The sequence below is a fragment of the Heterodontus francisci genome, chromosome 32 (genome assembly GCF_036365525.1).
Source record: "Heterodontus francisci isolate sHetFra1 chromosome 32, sHetFra1.hap1, whole genome shotgun sequence".
Lineage (NCBI taxonomy): Eukaryota > Metazoa > Chordata > Chondrichthyes > Heterodontiformes > Heterodontidae > Heterodontus > Heterodontus francisci.
This window is the reverse complement of record NC_090402.1, coordinates 26,376,408-26,390,285: the sequence shown is the minus strand read 5'-3', so window position 1 is coordinate 26,390,285 and position 13,878 is coordinate 26,376,408. Positions and strand designations below refer to the sequence as shown.

General features: G+C 40.8%; 1 protein-coding gene across 6 annotated transcripts in view; it reads right to left on the bottom strand.

Annotated features, from left to right (window-relative positions):
- LOC137347710 (DENN domain-containing protein 1A-like) overlaps window positions 1-13,878 on the bottom strand; it is a 623,024-nt gene that overhangs the window by 266,470 nt on the left and 342,676 nt on the right. For all 6 annotated transcript variants that reach the window (XM_068012518.1, XM_068012520.1, XM_068012521.1 and 3 more), the window contains one exon: window positions 6,795-6,895. In XM_068012518.1, coding sequence (XP_067868619.1) covers window positions 6,795-6,895 — 101 coding nt within the window. The remainder of the gene's footprint in view (window positions 1-6,794; window positions 6,896-13,878) is intronic.

The following is a 13,878-nucleotide window of genomic DNA, read 5'->3' as shown; positions in this document are numbered from 1 at the left end:
ATCAACACGAACAGAATTTCTTATCCACAGCCGTTACACAAGTTTCTAAATCCACTTGAAAAAGCCCTTCAAAACACTCCGGCAGGGGATGCAGAGACGAATTGGGCCCACATCAGAGACGCCATCTATGACTCAGCAATGACCACCTTTGGCAAACGTGAGAAGTAGAATGCAGTCTGGTTTCAATCTCACTTTGAAGAGCTGGAACCTGTCATAGCCGCTAAGCGCATTGCACAGTTGAACTATGAGAAAGCCCCCAGCGAGTTAACATCCTGAGCACTTAAAGTAGCCAGAAGCGCTACACAAAGAACAGCCAGGCACTGTGCAAATGACTACTGGCAACACCTATGCAGTCATATTCAGCTGGCCTCTGACACCAGAAACATCAGAGGAATGTACGATGGCATTAAGAGAGCTTTTGGGCCAACCATCAAGAAGATCGCCCCCACCTCCTCAAGTCTAAATCAGGGGAAACGATCACTGATCAATGCAAGCAAATGGACCGCTGGGTGGAGCACTACCTAGAACTGTACTCCAGGGAAAATGTTGTCACTGATACCGCCCTCAGTGCAGCCCAGTCTCTGCCAGTCATGGATGAGCTGGACGAACAGACAACAAAATCGGAACTCAGTGATGCCATTGATTCTCTAGCCAGTGGAAAAGCCCCAGGAAAGGACGGCATTACCCCTGAAATAATTAAGAGTGCCAAGCCTGCTATACTCTCAGCACTCCATGAACTGCTTTGCCTGTGCTGGGATGAGTGAGCAGTACCACCGGACATGCGCAATGCCAATATCATCACTCTCTATAAGAGCAAGGGTGACCGCAGTGACTGCAACAACTACCGTGGAATCTCCCTGCTCAGCATAGTGGGGAAAGTGTCGTTTTAAACAGGCTCAAGAAGCTGGCTGAGCGTGCCTACCCTGAGGCACAGTGCGGCCTTCGAGCAGAGAGATCCACCACTGACATGCTGTTCTCCCTTCGCCAGCTACAGGAGAAATGCCGCGAACAACAAATGCCCCTCTACGTTGCTTTCATTGATCTCAGCAAAGCCTTTGACCTCGTCAGACGTGGTCTCTTCAGACTACCAGCAAAGATCGGAAGTCCACCAAAACTACTAAGTATCATCACCTCATTCCATCAGGATATGAAAGGCACAATTCAACATAGCGGCGTCTCATCAGACCCCTTTCCTATCCTGAGTGGCATGAAACAGGGCTGTGTTCTCGTACCTACACTGTTTGGGATCTTCTTCTCCCTGCTGCTGTCACATGCGTTCAAGTCTTCAGAAGAAGGAATTTTCCTCCACACAAGATCAGATGACAGGTTGTTCAACCTTGCCCGTCCTAGAGCGAAGACCAAAGTATGGAAAGTCCTCATCAGGGAACTCCTCTTTGCTGGCGATGCTGCATTAACATCCCACACAGAAGAGTGTCTGCAGAGACTCATCGACAGGATTGCGGCTGCCTGCAATGAATTTAGCCTAACCATCAGCCTCAAGAAAGCTGCATGGAAGATGGCAGGATCCCCAAGGACGCATTGTACAGCGAGCTTGTCACTGGTATCAGACCCACCGGCCGTCCATGTCTCCGCTTTAAAGACGTCTGCAAACGCGATATGAAGTCCTGTGACACTGACCACAAGTCATGGGAGTCAGTTGCCAGTGATCGCCAGAGCTGGCAGACAGTCATAAAGGCGGGGCTAAAGAGTGGCGAGTCGAAGAGACTTAGCAGTTGTCAGGAAAAAAGACAGAAGTGCAAGGAGAGAGCCAACTGTGTAACAGCCCCGACAACCAATTTTATCTGCAGCGCCTGTGGAAGAGTCTCTGTCACTCTAGAATTGGCCTTTATAGCCACTCCAGGCGCTGCTCCACAAACCACTGACCACCTCTAGGTGCTTACCCATTGTCTCTCGAGACAAGGAGGCCAAAGGAGATTGGAATGTTCATGAACAATGTGGCAAGTCAAGAAATCTCTTTGAGCAGTTATTTACAAATATGTTGCTTTAATAGTTATTCCAAAAATGATTTATGCCCAATGGAGATAAATAAATGAAAGCTCCACCTCTATGCTATATCAATCCTAACATAAATTAAATGAGATTGACAAGCATAACATTTATCCACAAAGCTGCTTAAAATGTCTGCAGCAATAGTAATGAATGAACTGAAACAGCTATGGAAATGGCTCTTGGCATGTCTTCTGAATTTGGTGGGTTTGCTTGTGAAGTTTTATAGCTTTTATTCCTTAGTCCTCTGGTTCCTTTTCAAGTGTTTGGAATCAAAACTCTCAACCTACCAGGCTGCACTCTGCCTCAAAATGAAAAGCATCCCCAACTTGTAGGAAAAAACTATCAGCCATTTTCACTCTTTGGAAATATAGGTAAAATGGGACTGTTTTTAAGTTCTGTTCTGTTTTCAGGGAGGATTTTTTGTTTTATGAACTTAAAATGACAACCCAAAACCAATTTCCAATATTTAAAATGCTATATATATCTCAAAATGTGGTTTAGAAACATGGATCTTGCAGGATGCTTCTTTGCTTCCTGACAGGTCCATTGAATGAGCATAATCTTTCATCCCTAATGTAATGTGCAAATCATTAATAGAGGCAGAGTACTGAATCCCTTGAATTTTCTGAAGAATATAAACTTTTTGCTTACTTGCACTGAGATTAGAACATGTAAACTGTTTTCCTGCATTTGCGCACCTCCCACATTCACATTCTGTTTGGTTATTAGCCTCTAATGCACTGACAGGAATTCAAGCAAGTTTAAAAACCCAGTATGTGAATATTATGCAAAACAACAGATGGTAAGGGGATTCACTACAAAGGTGGAATCATGTTCCTTGTTGGTTTTGGGCTTGTATATGTCTAACTAGCACAGCTACACATGGACATTCTGGCCCCAAATCAATTTGGGACTGCACATACTACAGGAGGTCATTCATAATTTTACATAAAATCCTAATATTTCACACGGTTTACATCTGATGTGCAAAAAAGGCCTAAGCACCCGCCTGTGCCATGCAGGCTGGTAAGGGCTTCTTTGTACGAGATAATGAATAAACAGAAGTTATCTCATGGCTGATAGTGAGGCAGGCTTTTTCTTTCAGAACAGAATAATAGACTTTTACTAATTCCTCCCTAGAACTGACAACACAAGTGATTTTGATAGTCTGGTCTATCTTTTTAGATCTCTGAAAATGAAAATTGCTCTTTTGCTCACAAGTTTAACAAAAGCAAAATACTGTGGATGATAGAAATCTGAAATGAGAGTAAAATGCTGGAAATACTCAGCAAGGCTGGCAGCATCTGTGGAGAAAGAAAAAGAGTTAATATTTCAGGTCAGTGACCTTTCATCAAAACTGGGAAAAATTAGAAATGTAACAGGTTTTAAGCCAGTAAAAGGGCTGGAAAATGATCAAAAGGAAGATCAGTGATAGGATGGAAGACAGGAGATATCAAATCACAAAAGGGTTGGTGGTGCAATGCCAAATGGAATGGTAATGGTACAAGTAAAGAAACAAAAAAAATGTCTAGAGGAGGTGTGAATGGCAGAATGGTGAACAGCTGGTCTCTGAAAGCAAAAAAATGAGAAAAACAAGACAGCAAAACCAAAACCTGCAAAGTAAAAGGAAACAAAATGGGGGCAGAGGTTACAGTATGTTTCTAGCTAGAACAACAAAAATTCCAAAACGTTTGTTCGCTGCTTTGATTTTAAATCCTTACAGATTTAGGCATGTTAGGCATATTCTTTATAAACAAGTGTAACAACTTCTTCTATTATGCCATTCCTGTCTTCTACTTTAGTCATGGTTTTAAAGTGTTGACACACTGTGGTTGGTCACTGACCTGCTCCCCTAAATATAAATTTATTACAACATTTCTTCGTATTATTAAACAGTCCAAACCACTGTATAAGTGAATAAAACATGGACTAATAGGTCATGTTTACAGCCGAGATCAGTTTGTTTTCACAACTATTAGATAGTCTTGGTACTGTGTGCATCACAGCTATAAGAACATTTTTGTATCAGAGTATAAATTCTGGGATGATATTCAGATTTTTCTTCCACTGAAATAATTGGCCGCAATATCTATGGGGAGGTGAGGAGGGCATAGGGCGGTTCTGCCGAATTGAACAACAGGACCTCTTTATAACTTTTTGTTCCGTTTTCCAACCTGACAGCCAGCCAAATTGATAGGCCGACTGGCTGGCAGATGGGAAAAACGGCACCAAGAGGCTGCAGGGGACCCTTCGAGTCGGTCCCAGGCTATTGCATGTGGAAGGGAGTGAGAGATCAGGCCAAGGGTGGAAAGTTGGCCATCGTGGGAGGGAGCAAGCAAGAGATCAGGAGTGGATAGGGTGAGGCCGATGATCCTGACGGGGGGAGAGAGAAGCCAGGATTGGTCGAGGGGGTGCTGTAGACGTGCCTGAGGGGCCAGGGGGAGCGCTCCTGCTCTTTCTGGCCCAGAGGGAATGCTGCAAAAGCCAAGTGCCTTCTTGAACCAGCAGCTCCCAGCTCCCATTCACTGCTGGGTTATCCTGAGCTCTGGAAAACTCACATAGCAACTGTTAGACAAATGTATGGCCGTTAGTCAGAAACAGGGGAATTTATTATGGGAAACAAAGAAATGGGGGACCAACTAAATGCATACTTTGGTTCTGTCTTCACGAAGGAGGATACAAATATCATACCAGAAATGTTGTGGAACACAGGGCTTAGTGAGAGAGAGGAACTGAAGGAAATCAGTATTAGTAGAGAAATGATGTTGGGGAAATTGTTGGAATTGAAGGCCGATAAATCCCCAGGGCCTGATGGTATGCATCCCAGAGTACTTGAGGAAGTTGCCCTAGAAATAGTGGATGCATTGGTGGTCATCTTCCAAGATTCCACAGACTCTGGAAAAGTTCCTACAGATTGGAAGGTAGCTAATGTAACCCCACTATTTAAAAAGGGAGGTAGAGAGAAAGCAGGAATTATAGACCAGTCAGCCTGACGTCGGTAGTGGGGAAAATTCTAGAGTCCATTATCAAAGATTTTATAGCAGAGCACTTGGAGAACAGTGGTAGAATCGAGCAGAGTCAGCATGGAATTATGAAAGGGAAATCATGTTTGACAAATCTACTAGAATTCTTCGAGGATGTAACTAGTAGAGATGATGAGGGGGAGCCAGTGGATGTGGTTTATTTGGACTTTCAGAAGGCTTTCGACAAAGTCTCACATAAGAGATTAGCGTGTAAAATTAAAGCACATGGGACTGGGGGTAGTGTATTGCGATGGATCAAAAATTGGTTGGCAGACTGAAAACAAAGAGTAGGGATAAATGGGTCTTTTTCCGAATGGCAGGCAGTGACTAGTGGAGTACCGCAGGGACCGGTGCTGGGACCCCAGCTATTCACAATGTATATTAATGATTTAGATGAGGGAACTAAATGTAACATCTCCAAATTTGCAGATGACACAGAACTGGGTGGGGAAGGGTGAGTTGTGAGGAGGATGCAAAGAGGCTTCAGGGTGATTTGGACAAGTTCAGTGAGTGGGCTAATGCATGGCAGATGCAGTATAATGTGGATAAATGTGAGGTTATCCACTTTGGTAGCAAAAACAGGAAGGCAGATTATCTGAATGGCTATAAACTGAGAGAGGGAAATATGCAGCGAGACCTGGGTGTTCTCGTACACCAGTCGCTGAAAGTAAACATGCAGGTGCAACAGGTGGTAAAAAAGGCAAATAGTATGTTGGCCTTCATAGCGAGAGGATTCGCGTATAGGAGCAGGGATGTCTTACTGCAATTATACAGGACCTTTGTGAGGCCATCCCTGGGATATTGTATGCAGTTTTGGTCTTCTTATCTGAGGAAGGATGTTCTTGCAATAGGGGGAGTGCAGCGAAGGTTTACCAGACTGATTCCTGGAATGGCGGGACTGACGTATGAGGAGAGATTGAGTCGGTTAGGATTATATTCGCTGGAGGTCAGAAGAGTGAGGGGAGGGATCTCATAGAAGCCTATAAAATTCTAACAGGACTTCACAGGGTAGATGCAGGAAGAATGTCCCCGATGGTGGGGGAGTCCAGAACCAGGGGTCATAGTCTAAGGATACGAAGTAAACCTTTCAGGACTGAGATGAGGAGAAATTTCTTCACCCAGAGTGGTGAGCCTGTGGAATTCGCTATGACAGAAAGCAGTTAAGGCCAAAACATTGTATGTTTTCAAGAAGGAGTTAGATATAGCTCTTGGGTCTAAAGGGATCAAAGGGTATGGGGCAAAAGCAAGAATAGGTTACTGAGTTGGATGATCAGCCATGATCATAATGAATGGCGGAATAGGCTCAAAGGGCCGAATGGCCTACTCCTGCTCCTATTTTCTGTGTTTCTATGTTTAAGTTAAATCAGGCTTCCAATTGCACTGTGGCAGTCTTATATAAATATGCTAACGAAGCGTCTCACTTCTCCAAGGCAGAACGCTAACATGACACGAAACCGGCCAATTGGCAATGGGCGCGCACACTCATTGGGTTGGGGACGCATTTCCCATTTTAAAATTCTTAACAAACCCACCACTCTCCCCCACCTTTCATTCCCCGCCTGTTGTTGGGAGGGGTCATTGCATAGCTTCATGCTGATATTCTCGAATGTAAAATTCCAAGGTGATAACAATAGCAAAGCATTTAATATTTGCTAAGTAACAACATTTTTATTTCTCCTGATCAATCATGCAGGTAGCATATATGTGAGTAGCATTTAGATTCTTCTGTTATTTAAATATAGACTTTGCTTAACATCTTACCAGCAGTAGTCCAATAGGTGTGGAGGGAGGACAGGAATGTAAACATGCTGCCAAAACATCGGATATAGCATAGCTGCCGACCCGTGGATGCAGGCTGTTAACTGGAGGAGATAAGAAAAATTGCTCATCAAATCAAACATAGTTAAATCAACACTCCAAGCAGAAACTGTCTTTCATAATGAGGTAGACTTCTGCCTACTGAGTTAAGGTGAAGTGAAATCTTCTGACAGACGATACTATCTGGTAATTTTTGAATTTTAAGAATAAGCAATTACATATTTTAAAAACGCCAATAAATTAAAATGATCATCATAAACAAACATAAACATGTATCTCTAAAATAAATGCTAAATCATTCATTCTGGACCTTGTGTTAATAGCTCCAGTGGCTAATCCAACATGTGCTATGTTGAAATAGGAGGCCTCGCACTGATTAAAACACGGTATTTGGTTCTGTTCCCGTCAGATAATTAAGCTCTATCCTCAATATCAGCACTGAATCTTCTGAAACAGTCACTGTAGCCTATATTACTGAATGTTGCCTAGTATATGGGATAATGATCAGGCATCTCAGCATTACAGCAAAAGGATTTCTGTACAAACCAACAAACAGACAAGTACAAATTTGAGATAAACAAATTACAGCATTACAATGTGTCCATGAGATTCTCAGTGCAGGTAAAACCATCCCCTTAAAATGAAGTTTGGTTATAAGTAACTTTTCTTTCTGACTTAACCCAGTATGTAGATCCAAGATCAATGTAATATGTTCTGGCATTCAACATTTCTAAAAACCTACAAGTCACATGACCAAACATAAACGATTTACTGTTTCAAATTATACAGTAAAGAATAAAGGCATTTTACGCACTTTCATCCGACTGTAAAAATGACCATACTTCACGTCTCAAAATACTGCAATGACATGAATTACAAGCAAGTACCTAGTCTCCTTATCTCCATGAATAAACGTTTTGTTTGCTCTAAATCCAATATTGTTTGCAATGGTATTTTATCATGAGAAATACTACAGAGACAATAAACTGCTTTAGAGCTGGCTTTGCTATAGTTCTCAAGTGTTTGTAAAGGATTTACGAAATGTAATTCCACACGAGTAGGCTGCCAAACAATTTTATTTGCCAAGTGTTGCCAACTTGCTGTCAGCATATCATATGGTTGGTGAAGTATTTGGGACCCAGAAGCCATGCTCATGTCACACGACTTCAGCTCACCATGCATGTGAAAGTGTCTCCAGCCTTTGGAAAAAATAGGCAAACAAATCACAAAAATCACATTTTAAGAACTGTATTTTTTTCAAGTGTATATAATATGGTTGACTTATGCAGATTTTAAGTTAGATATACAGCGATAGTTAACAAAAAAAATCACTTCTGCAGAACTTTTCAATAATCATAAAGTAATTACTTTGATTCCTGCAAATAAGTATCATGTATAATCGACTGCATGCTTTGAACCCAAAGGTAATTTGTCCTCTTAACGTTTAGTTCTCTTTAAATTAAAACAGTTCCTAATTAGGCATCAATAGCAATCCTATGTCAGCTGACTTTAAATCGGCGGTTTTGAGTATTTTTTAAAAAAGGTGCTGAAAACATGATAGCTTCATTACAACAACTATCAAGAACACAACGCCCTCTCCAAATTGTAAACTCATTTGATGATTTCCTAAATAATTCTGAAAATCAAAATTTGTTTTGTTTTGGAATAGACCATTTCCAGTTCTAGTAGTTACAGCTCCACATCCCACTTCAACTGATAGTATTTCATTATGGAAGAGAAGTACAGAGAAGATATATAGTAAATAAAATTTACAAATCCTAAATGAAAAGTATGTTTTTTTTAAAATGAAGAATTGTTTTGCCACCCTTAGGAAGTACTTTAACACTCCCTTATGCTGTAAGCTGCTTCTCCTGTCTGTAATGATAGGTCCAGAAAAACTGCATGTGACGGAGAGGAGGGATCAGCACCAAAATACAAATCACTGGGCAGCTTGGGCTGAAACATCATTTTCAAGATTCAACAATACAACAGTTAAATATGGTAAAGTCACAGCTGTAATTGAAAAGACAAAAAGTTAGTTTATCACACCCTGTATTCTTTTTACAATGATATATATAGCAAAGAGAGGTGAATAGTCTTATTCAGTTACACAGCCTTTAAATCAATGCAACTTTCATATGCAAATTTTTGTTGCAATAATTTAACATTCTGCACTAATTCTAATGTTTCACTCAAAAATATTATGAAGATGACTGTGCAACAATACTTTTGGAACCATCAGCAAATTTTGCCCACAGCTTCCTCCAGAGAGAGAACTGCTAGGAGCTGTGTGATGGACCATAAAACTAAAGCGATTCAGTATACTCCCCAGACATCTGTAAAAGTTGACAGTGTTTCCTGCAAGCCTCAAAACACACAAGGCGCTGACTGTTCAATCACTGTCATTTACAGTGTTTTACTCGAAAACATCCCATCATTATTCATAGTATTACTTGTGATCTTAAGGACACAAGCTGACTCCACTTATAACTATTAGGTACTGCAGGTCACATTTTGAAACTAAAGCATAGAACCTTGAGTTACCAAAGTATTTTTATTCTCAACATACCCACTGCATTGCAGTACAGAAGAATTTATCCAAATTTAGTATTAACAGAATTTAGATTCTATACTAGAAAAATGTTAATAAATTTAAAATGAAAAAGTTTCATGCAATATTATTCAGTGCTGAGTCAATTTATTTTGAAAGGAACACTGTCTAAAATTAGTAATTGAGGATTATGACATCACTAAACAGCTCCATGCATTACTGCATTACAAACAGCCTTATTGCCTTCTAAATCTACATCTTCATTCATATGATGTAGATCTTTTATCTCCATTTTTACACCTTTTCGTTAAGGCACCAATGTTCTCTTAGCTTTGTGAGGCTCCGTACCCAATTGTTCTTTACTAATAGCCTGTTACCGCAACTCATCCTGACATGTTGCCGAGCATTCTCCAATTGAAGATCAGAGGTAGGAAGTGATTTGGGAAAAGAATAGGAATATCTTGTACATTTTATATATATATATCCAAGTCAGGAGTGTGATGGAATACTCTCCACTTGCCTGGATGAGTGCAGTTCTAACAACACTCAAGAAGCTCAACACCATACGAGAGAAAACAGCCTGCTTGATCCCTATTCACCACCGATGTACAGTAATAGTAGTGCGTACCATCTACAAGATGCACTGCAGCAACTCGTGAAGCCTCTTTTGATAGCACCATCCAAACCCGAACTTCTTCCACCTAGGACAAGGGCAGCAGACACATGGGAACACCACCTCCAAGTTCCCGTCCAAGACTTACCATCCTGACCTGGAACTATACTACGATTTCTTCACTATCGCTGGGTCAAAATCCTGGAACTCCCTCCCCAACTGCACTGCAGGTGGACCTACACCACATGGACTGCAGTGCAACTCAAGCGTTTTTAGGGATGGGTAATAAATGCTGGTCTTGCCAGAGACACCCACATCCCAAGAATCTATCAAAAAAAGGATAACAATATATTTTCTAAGTTAACATTGCAGCCTTCCAAACCCTGCACTGTTTGAAACTCTGATAAGTTCCATATTAATGTCTAATATCCTGGAATGTTCTTTGTCATTTGCAATTACTTACATTCAACGATAGTATCTGGAAGATTATCTGTCAACTCAACATGAATGCAATCCATCATCCAACTTCTACTTGCATCAATACACAAATGTACTTTTAAACAAAAAAGTTGCGGTTCTTCATAAATCAACAGCAGTAATACAATCTTAGGCTGGGATTTTACCCTTGGCAGACAAGAGGCGTCCACCGACTGAAAAGTCTGTGGCGAACCCATTTCCGCCTGGCTTGGGGATCCGACCCGCATTTTGCAGGTCCCTGACCTTTAATTATTCTGAGGCAGGACTTCCACCCGCTTGAGGCAGGCAGTCCTGCCTAATAGAGCTCTTAGTGCTAGCAGCGCCACTGGGAGCAGTGACCACTGTTGGGACTGCAGCCCAGCTTCATGAGGAAGACGTCGGGGAACCCTGGAATGCAGCTAGGTTTTTGTTGCCTCGCCTGGGGTGATCGGTAGAGCCGCAGCAAGGCAAGGGTGGGCGACTGGGAGGTCGGGGGGGGGGGGGGGGGTGTGTTGGGGATTGGGGATGGTTGGGGCAGTGGGAGCAGCCCTCCGTCTGGCACAAGGTGCCCAATCATGAGCCCCCCACCCCATCCCACCGCCAGCCATCAGAGAGCCGCCTGCTTGTTGTTATTCTAGGAACATAAATTTTGAGCCAACCAAGTGTCATGCCAAAAACGGGACACCAAAGCATGATGTTGGAAGCATGACAAGGAAGTGTGATGTCACCTCATAATGTCATACCATTTTAAATATATTAAATTTAAATATATATATATCTGTAAGAGATTAAAACATTTACATCTTTACATATTTCCTGTCTACAAACTTTAGTTCCTGTTGTCACATTGTCATACTTTTGTGGTACCTTTTACCAAAATAAATTCCTATGTCCACATTTATAATAGAAGCTGCCTGTGTAAATCTGTCATGCAGCAATCATATTATTGCCAATGGTGGTGCCATAGCATTTGTTTATTCATCTCTCAGTTCCTTGGCCTTTACGGCACTAAAACTCCTATGTTCCAACAAACTCTCTTTCCCTGCTTCTAAAAATGGCATTTTTGGTATTTAATTATATTATAAAATCAAAATATTATAGAAAAATAAGGATAGCAAGTATCACCTGAATACGTGGACTGAATTATGTCTGTGGGCCTTGGTTAAATTAATCTACTTCATCTCAAGACACCTGATCTTGAGTCTTCGTATGCAACACCATGGGATCGACTAGCAAATCCACATATAATAAATGTATTGTATACACACACACAAACAATATCTCAGTCCCCTGTAAAAGCCCCTGCTTTACTGTAGCTCAAATTGTGCGGGTCCAATGCAGGAACCTTTTCTATCATTCTCTACTGTGACATCTCCAGCTGGCAAATAAAGCACAATTTAGTTTGGTGAAGACTCAGTTAAACTGCTCCCAAAAACTTTATATAGAATAGTTCAGTTTAGAATATTTCAAGGATATAACACATCACCCATTGAAAATTACACTGACACACTGGTCAAGCTTGACTCTTGCAGTGCATGGCATAATTTCAATCATTCAACATTTTACCACCCTAGTCTACAACATTTGTTAAATAATGCAATATAATTTTCCTATCATACAACTGTATAAAAATTAACTGCAGAAAATATATGTAAACTGAATGTCAGGAAAGGTCACCTTTGTTCAGCTACAATGTGACACATAGAGTGACCCATCAAAACCTCACAGGAAATAAACAGAAAATCACTTGGTGTAAATTTTGCCCAAAGTATCTAGTCATTATGAATATTCATCAAGGGGTAATTATTAATCGCTTTCAATTCCATCAAAGATATTTTGCCTCCAAGGGGTCACTACACTGAGTCCAATGAAAGGACTTCATTTTATTAACGAACTGGATGTACAAAATCAACAGAGGAACACAATTTATGCAATACATAAATCTTGTATAGAAATGCTTGTGCAATTTGAGTAGCTCTATGTTTCTTTACCGAAATAAATTCTCAACACTGAATTTAATTCAAAAAAGCCTAAATAAATAATTTGCATAATTGCACATTTCAAGAAGTAATATTTCTTTGAGTCATTTAAAATTCCGCAAAGCATTTGCAAACTCTTAAAAAAAAAAACTAAAATTATTTGTGCTGAAACATAAAATATTATACATTATAATGCATTGAATTACCAGCATCTTATTATTAGACCACATTAAATGAGATGCTCTGGCTGTACCTGATGCTACCATTTAAAAGTCTCATCCTTGTTTTCAAATCCCTCCATGGCCTCACACCTCCCTATCTCTGTAACCTCCTTCAGCCCTACAACCCTTTGACATATCTGTGCTTCTCTAATTCTGTTCTCTTGCACATCCCCAATTTTAATCACTCCACCATTGATGACCATGCCTTCAGCTGTCAAGAACACAACTCTGGAATTTCTCCCTAAAGCTCACTGCCCCCATCTCTCTTTCTTCCTCTAAGATGCTCCTTAAAACCTATCTCTTTGACCTAGCTCTTCCCTAATATCTCCTTACGTGGCTTGGTGTCAAATTTTGATAACATCCTGTGAAGCACCTTGAGGCATTTTACTATGCCGGTTTGATATAATTGCAAGTTGTTGTTGTATTATCCAGAATAGAATATAGATAGGGGAATAGACTATAAAAGCATAAAAGTTCCTACTGGAACTTTATAAAACACTGGTTAGGCCTCAGCTGGAGCACTGTGAACAATTCTAGACACATTTCAGGAAAGATGCAATGGCATCAGAAAGAGTGCAGAGGTGGTTTTCCAGGATATCAGCAAGGGATGAGGGACTTCTGTTATGAGGACAGGTTGCAAAAGTTAGGATTGTTCTCCTTGGAACAAGGAAGGATAAGAGATGACCTAGAGGTGTTCAAGACAATGAGAGAGTAAATGGGGGCCCCGGGGAGGGGGAATCCTACTGTGAATGGTTCAATAACTAGAGGTCTATTTAAAATCATTGAAGAAAGATCGAGAGAGGAGAGAATTTTTTTTTACTCAAAGAGTTGTTGGGATCTAGAAGACTCTACCTGAAAAGGTGGTGGAAGGTGATTCCATAAATAATTTTTAAAAAGGGACTTGGACAGGTACTTGAGGATGAGTAACTGACAGGGTTACAGACAAAAGCACGAATGAGAGACTAAGGACGACTGCTCTCTCAAAGAGCCAGCAGACTCAATTGTCTGAATGGCCTCTTACTGTGGTGCATGATTCAATGATGCAAACATTTTCTGCAATTTTCATGTCATAAACCACATTCCATTGATTCAATGAAGGAAGAAGATTTACCACTTCTCCAGCATCAATGGTGGATATGGGCAAGAGAAGTTATGTAGTATTGCATAATGAAATATGTCAAGCTGAGAGGACTAGTATACGCTTTGG